This window comes from Zootoca vivipara, chromosome 16 (assembly GCF_965207765.1).
Source record: "Zootoca vivipara chromosome 16, rZooViv2.hap1.1, whole genome shotgun sequence".
Classification (NCBI taxonomy): Eukaryota; Metazoa; Chordata; class Lepidosauria; order Squamata; family Lacertidae; genus Zootoca; species Zootoca vivipara.
The window spans coordinates 526,001-532,873 of NC_142599.1; the positions used below are offsets into that span (position 1 = coordinate 526,001).

At 51.1% G+C, this 6,873-nt stretch overlaps 1 protein-coding gene across 1 annotated transcript; it reads left to right on the forward strand.

Annotated features, from left to right (window-relative positions):
• Positions 1-1,665: 1,665 nt before the first annotated feature.
• CRYBA4 (crystallin beta A4) lies at positions 1,666-6,546 on the forward strand. The gene is made up of 5 exons (XM_088660119.1): positions 1,666-1,719; positions 2,515-2,633; positions 3,132-3,273; positions 4,828-4,970; positions 5,490-6,546. Exons 1-5 carry the CDS (start codon positions 1,681-1,683, stop codon positions 5,635-5,637), a joined length of 591 nt encoding a protein of 196 aa, XP_088516245.1. The 5' UTR covers positions 1,666-1,680; the 3' UTR covers positions 5,638-6,546.
• Positions 6,547-6,873: the final 327 nt, after the last annotated feature.

The following is a 6,873-nucleotide window of genomic DNA, read 5'->3' on the forward strand; positions in this document are numbered from 1 at the left end:
GAGAGCCATGCAGTGAGGGAGACCCAGGCTCAAACCTTCCTTGGCACCCTGGGTGGCTCTGAGCAAATCCCCATCTCAGTCTCCCCTGAGGGTTGTTGTGGCTTTTCAGTGCCATGAGGGAGGCACCCACAGAAGAACGTAGGAAGAGTCGTGCTGGATCAGGCCAAAGGCCTATCTAGTCCACAATCTTCTCCTGCCTGCCTACGGTCAGTCAGACACCCCCAAGGTGGAAAAGGCGCCCTGCCGCCAACAGCGGAGGCAGAGCAAGCCATCGGGGCTGGTAGCCATTGATAGCCATTTCCTCCATGAATTTGTCTTGCCTCCTTCATAAGAGCTGGTGGCCGTTGCTACTTCCTGTGGAAAGGAGACTCAAAGTTTAAGCAGGTGCTCCTCAGTCTTGCACCTTCACCAGACAGCGCGGCTGGCTTCTAGCATGATAGAAGTGGCTTTCTCTCTATCCTCTTCCTCCACCTCGCACACCACTTCATAGGCATTCTGCTTATGCTCTGAGGCACTCCGCATCCCCTTGTTTCTGGGCCAAGCTTAGCACCAGGGAAACAGTAGTTCTGCACACAGGGGCTGCTCTGAACCCCACCATGTGCCCAGTGACTTTGTCCCTGCCTCCAGTTCCTGCGCTGAGAGGGAGAGAGTGCAACTGCAACTGACTGTGGGGGTCGTGCTCTGGATGAGGCCAGCTTGATCCTCTGTGAGACGGACTTTTGTTCCGGCCTGTGCTGAGTCAGGGGATTTGGGGGTGCACAACGGATATAAAAATCCCTCTGGAGAAGAGCTGATGGGGGGAGTCTGGCTGGAGCTCACAGGTAAGTGACATCGGAGGTCCCATGGGGCTCCATTCACTTCAACCCTAGAACAGGATCAGGCAGACTTGGGTACAACCCTGAAACTAGCAACTCCAGGCAACGGGTGTGAACTATTGACTTGAGGAAGAATTGGATATCATTTTCCGAGGGCAACGTGCCCTGATAGGTGTCTTAGCGGCAAGAAAGGGGAGCTGTACTCTGCACATGCTCTGTGGCAAACTCATCCGTAAGTGCTGTCTAGTGGTGGAAGAATCTGCCGATGTTCGCTCTCTTAGTTCCTCATTTTTTCCAACCTTAAATTTGGTTCTTCACATTTCTATAACAATTTGCAGGTTGTCCTTTTTTAAATCTTAATGAGTATTTGTAAGCATTTTAGTGCAATTTTCTTCTGCTAAAAATATTTATGTGAACAATTTTGACCAACGTACACATTTCACAAGCAGTTTTCTCTAATAGAATACAACAGTGTATGCTATTTTCACAAATATATCCATTTTTATTTCACCCTAATATATGAATGTTTAAAAACTTTGGTTGGAAAACTGCATTGCAAAAATTCATATATGTGCAATTTTCAAAGGGTAGGTCTGTGCTTGGTTCTCATCTTGTTAAGGAAAGTGTGAATGTGATGAAATGTGGCTTTAAATGTGTCCTGAATGGAGTGTCTTCAGTCTTGGCTGAAGGCAGGTCCCTTGAGTAATCACTAGTCTTGCCCTTTCCACATGTCTTTCCTTTATCCCAGCTTTTCCATATTGGTGTGGCCTGGAAAGAGGTTTCCAGCATTAAGCTTTGCTCCCAAAGACGTCCTGTAACACCTTTGGCCCTGAGTTTTCTCCCCTACAGGGAAGCGGAGTCTACCATGAGCCATCACAGCGGAAAAGTCTCTGGACTTTGGAAGGTATGGAGCAATGAGCCAAGTGTATAGCAGGGTTGTAGAGGAGTCCCAGAGAACAAATTTGTTTGCGGGGGGGGGGGCGCAGTATCAAGAAACTGTGAAGGCAAAGAACAGAAATTTGGGGCAGGTTGCTTGAAACCAATTAACAGAATCAAATCCTGTGATTTATCTTACACTTCCAATCTGCAAGGTGCTTCCCTGTGTTCGTTGTGCCCATTTTGCAGATGGAGAGCTGAGGCTTAGAGTGAGTGACTTCTTCAAGGCTAAACAAGGAATCCATGACAGGGAAGGACTTGAGCTCAGATCTTTCTGCACTAAGGAGGAATCATATGGTGTAGTGATTTGGGAGCACTTGGCTCAGGCCTGGGTTCAAATCCCTTCAAAATCTCCCTTCCCCTTCCTCCTACTTCACTGGCTCTTCTGGGGATAAGATGAGGTTATTTGCATTCATGTGCTTCCTCATGCTTCTCCCCAGAGGTGTTGCATGTGGGGTTGAATGCAGGCACATGCCTTCATATACGACTGTGGTGGGCATTAAGTGTGTGGCTTCTTCCACTCACCCCTGCTCTGGAAAAGGGGGTCAGGGTCACTTCTGGCTGCTCCTGACCCTTCTCTCAACCAAGCCCCCAACCCTCCAGTGAGGAATGAGAGACCCTCACCCACCGGTGCCCCATTCAATCCTGCCAGTCTGAGGGCAGCTCCCTGAGCAGCGACAGCAGAAAGCAGGTTCTCTGGTGGGCTTTCCTCCCTGCTCCCCATTCCCCAGGCCCCTGAGCCCCCACCCTTATCTCTTCTCAGATTGTGGCCTGGGACGAGCCCACCTTCCAGGGCCGGAAGCAGGAGTTCACCTCTGAGTGCTATGACATCACATTGTGTGGCTTCGACAATGTCTGCTCAGCCCGCATTGAGAGTGGCACGTGAGTTGGCTCCCTACTGCTTCCCAGAATTCTTGCTCCCTTTCTTGCTTTTCCTGGGACCCCTTTACCCCACTGTCCTTGCCTAGTTCCCACCTTCGCTCTGGTGGTGAATGCCTCACTCACATGTCGTGAGTGGACCTTGCTGAGCTTCAGGGCCTGACTCCTTTCCTCAGAGTTCCTAGCAGGCAAATCCCTGAGGCTTGCAACCCTAGACCTGCTCAGATGGGGAGTGTGGTGCAATGGTTAGTGCTGGGCTGGGACCTTGGGAGACCAGGGTTCTGCTGGGTGACCATGGGTCCATCACAGTCTCTCTGCCCAGGCTACCTCACAGGGTTGTCGTGAGGATGGTATGGGGAGCGCCGAGAGTGAATGTGCACAGGACTGTGCTGCATGCAGCGGGGAGAAAGCTGCTGCCGAGCTTTGTTTGCAGAATGTTCATCCCCCAAGCTAAGCCTGCCCCTTCCTGGCTACAGAGGCCCGCCTCCTTTCTCCCCACAGGTGGGTCGGCTTTGAGCACCCCGGTTTCCAGGGGCAGCAGTTTGTTCTGGAGCAAGGTGACTACCCCTGCTGGGAAGCCTGGAGCGGAAGCAACGCCTACCATGCCCACCGGCTGAGCTCCTTCCGGCCCATCTCCTGCGCGGTGAGCAACTGGGGTGGGGCAGCAGGAGGCAGGCTGCGTGGAGGGAGTTGTAGCCCAGGCTGCCGGCTTTGCATGCAGAAGGTCCCAGGCTCAGTCCTCGGCAGCATCTCTAGGGAGGGCCAGCAAAAGACCCTGCCTGAAACCCTGCAGAGCGCCTGCCTGCCTGTGCACGCAATACTGAGCAGGCGGACCAAGGTTAAGACTCCAAATTATGTTCCTCAGTGAGAGTAGGGTTGCTCTGCTGAGGAATCATAGAAATGTAAAGTTGGAAGGGGCCCCAAGGGCCATCAAGTCCAACCCCCTGCAATGCAGGAATCTCAGCTAAAGCCTCCATGACAGGTGGCCATACATCCTTTCCTTAGAAACCGCAAAGGAAGGAGAGTCCACCACCTTCCCGGGGAGACTGTTCCACTGTCAACAGGCTCTTGCAGTCAAAAAGTTATTCCTGGCGTTTAGTCAGAATTTGCTTTCTTGGAACCTGAAGCCATGGGTTCAAGTCCTACCCTCTGGAGCAGGAAGTAGCTCCACATTTGGTGGGATACTCTATTAAGGTACTCTGTGTGTGTGTGTGTGTGTGTGTGTGTGTGTGTGCAACATTGCTCCACCCAGGTTCCTCTTCTTCCTCATAAAGCCCTTTGTGTTGCCTCCGTCTCCTGCTCCTCCCTCATTCAATACATGACTTGCTATAATTAGCAGAGCTTGCAGGACTTGCTGAGCTTAGCTTTTTTATTTTGCTAACAAACTTAAGATGAGCCAGGTGGAATCAGACTCAGGTGGGTCCACCTAGCTGAGCATCCTACATCTTGAAGTGGCTGAGCCTAGAAGCCCACCCAGTAGCCCTGAAGGTAGCATCCTCCTCATCTTGTTTAGTCCCAGCAGCTGTTACTCAGAGATAGACTGCTTCTAAAGCTGGGGGTTAAGAAGGACTAACTGTTGCTTCTCCATGAATTTCCCTCATTCCCTTTGAAAGCCTTCTGGACCAGCAGGCATTACCATGTCTCAGACAGGAGCTAATGGTTGAAGTAAATCACTGAGAAGTCCCTCCTGTGGTCTGCCCTGGGTCCACTGCCAGCAAGCCTGCTGGAACCCAGCTGACAGCCACGCTGCCTTAGAGGTCCCAGGGAAAGTCAAAGTCGACCAAGTCTGCCTGGTGGCTTTGGAAACCAAGCCCTGCGCTACTGACATCAGGAGAGACAGGTGGTAGCTCAGGCAAGCTTTTCATCCCTCCAGGAGAAGCATCAGTAGGAGGAAGCAGCCAGCATCTCCTTGGCACAGGAACGCAGCCCTTAGGGTGTCAGTGGGCTGCCTGGATTTCATCATTCCTGACTAAGGGCCACACTGGCCTGGCGGGAATTGTTCGCATCCAGCATCTGAAGGAATGTAGGTTGCTCCCCTGCGCCTTAACAGATTCGGCTCCTTGGCTGTAGAGTCCAAGAGCTGCAGGACAGACATGGTAGCTGGTATTATGATTGATATTGATATTGTTGTTATTTGCATTTATTCATCACGAGGAGTCCAGGCCAGAGCATAAGATGATGTTTTTGCCCTGCACAGAATCACCGGGAGAGCAAGATGACCATATTTGAGCAGGAAAATTTTATGGGACGCAAAGGGGAGCTGAGTGATGACTACCCATCTCTCAAGGCAATGGGATGGGGCAGCAACGAGGTGGGGTCCCTCCATGCGAGTTCTGGCGCGTAAGTACTTTGGGGGGCCCCTGCCAAGCACCGCTCTTCCATTTGTTTCTCAGGGCTGGAACTGAGGGTCACATTTCTCAGGGTGAGTTTCAAAGGAGAGCTGAGCTAGCATGTTGCAATGTTTTCATGTCCCTGGACTCGTCTTTGGTAGAGAACTGGCTTCCTCCTCCTTCCTGCAAGAGATGGATTGATAGCAATAGGATGGAGCCAAAATGACTTTGCACAACAAGGCCTGGTGGCCTGACCTGTGACATTTCCTTCTGGTGTTTCTGTGGGCCCTCTGGTCTGAAGAAGGCAGCTCCCTGAACCAGCAGAGCGGAGGCCTTGCCATTCTTAGGGGCCTCTGCTCCCTAAGAATAAACAGCAGCAGGGAATTCTATGCAGATGAGGATGGTGTGTGGCCTTGCAGCCTCCAAACACCCCTTGCCCTCTGAGCCTGTGGCTGCCCTGCTCTGTGCTGGCTTGATCTCCCCACATCTCAGCGGATGTCTCCCTCCCCCCTCCTTTCTGTCTCCTCAGATGGGTCTGCTTCCAGTTCCCTGGGTACCGGGGCTTCCAGTATGTAGTGGAGAGCGATTGCCATGGAGGCGAATACAAACATGTCCGGGAACTGGGGTCTCATGCTCAGACCTCCCAGGTGCAATCCATTCGCCGAGTGCAGCACTGAGCAAGCCCCATGCAGCGCCTGCCACCTGCCTGGCCCTGGGTGACTTCATCCTGTGCTCCCCTTGCCATGGGCTGGCACAGTGGAATTATTAGCTGCTAGGCCACAGCAAGGATTTCCTCTGATGGTGTGTAGTAAAGTGCATTTGTTTAAACTCTCACAGGCAGAGAGAAAAAGCCAAGGATTTCTACCCATCTAATGTTGTAACCCAGGCACCCCCAAACTGCGGCCCTCCAGATGTTTTGACCTACAACTCCCATGATCCCTAGCTAACAGGACCAATGATCAGGGATGGTGGGAATTGTAGTCCAAAACATCTGGAGGGCCGAAGTTTGGGGGTGCCTGTTGTAACCCAAGGTATCTGGAAGGCTCTCAGAAGGCATTGCCTATTCCCATCTTCCTCAAACCCACCCACAGCACAACTCTCAGGAGGCTGCAGTCTCCCTTTCATGCCAATGGTGTGGCATCTTCACTAGGGAGCACTTCTCTCTCCCTTCCCACCCCTTTTCCATCACCAGGCCAGGGAAACTTTCACATATAAGCCAGATAGAGGCAAACCAGCAATGGCTCTGAAGCAATTATAGGGCTGCTCCCTCAACTCAGACAACTGTCAATATTTTTGCAAAGGGGCGGTTAGAAGCATTGTGCTGATAAATGTTTCACTCTTTGGGTCAGGGTGGGGTAGGAAAGGGGTGCTTGCAAGAGAAATTTTGCAGAGTCAAATTGCTTGGTTCGTGCATGAACTTCACTGCTTTAAGGTCAGGTTCCCCTGCAGTAATCAGGAGACATTTCCTTACAAGAGAGATTGGGGTGGGAGTTGGAAATGATCCCTGGGGAATGGCTGAGGGAACTCCAGCAGGAAATGAGTGTTGGCTGAAACTGCTAATAAAGCCACCATATTAACGATTGTCTCAATACATTGACCTCAAACTTATTGCTGCCACAAGCATGGATGGATCTGAATGGGGTGCTTGCCCAAGAGAAGGGAGGCTCCTGAGTGTGAGGCCTGAATGTGTTCAGAAGCAGTCTACCTTTGAAGAACAGCATGGGAATACCACACACCACACCTACTTGAGAGTGGACACAGCAGGAAATAGGATCTCCCATTGTCTTGATCCAGTGGTGGGACTTTTTTTATTATAACATTTTTATTAAATTTTCAAGAACAAAAAAAACACAATAACAAATACAATAACCACAATGAAAAATATACACAAAATATCAAAATATACACAAAGT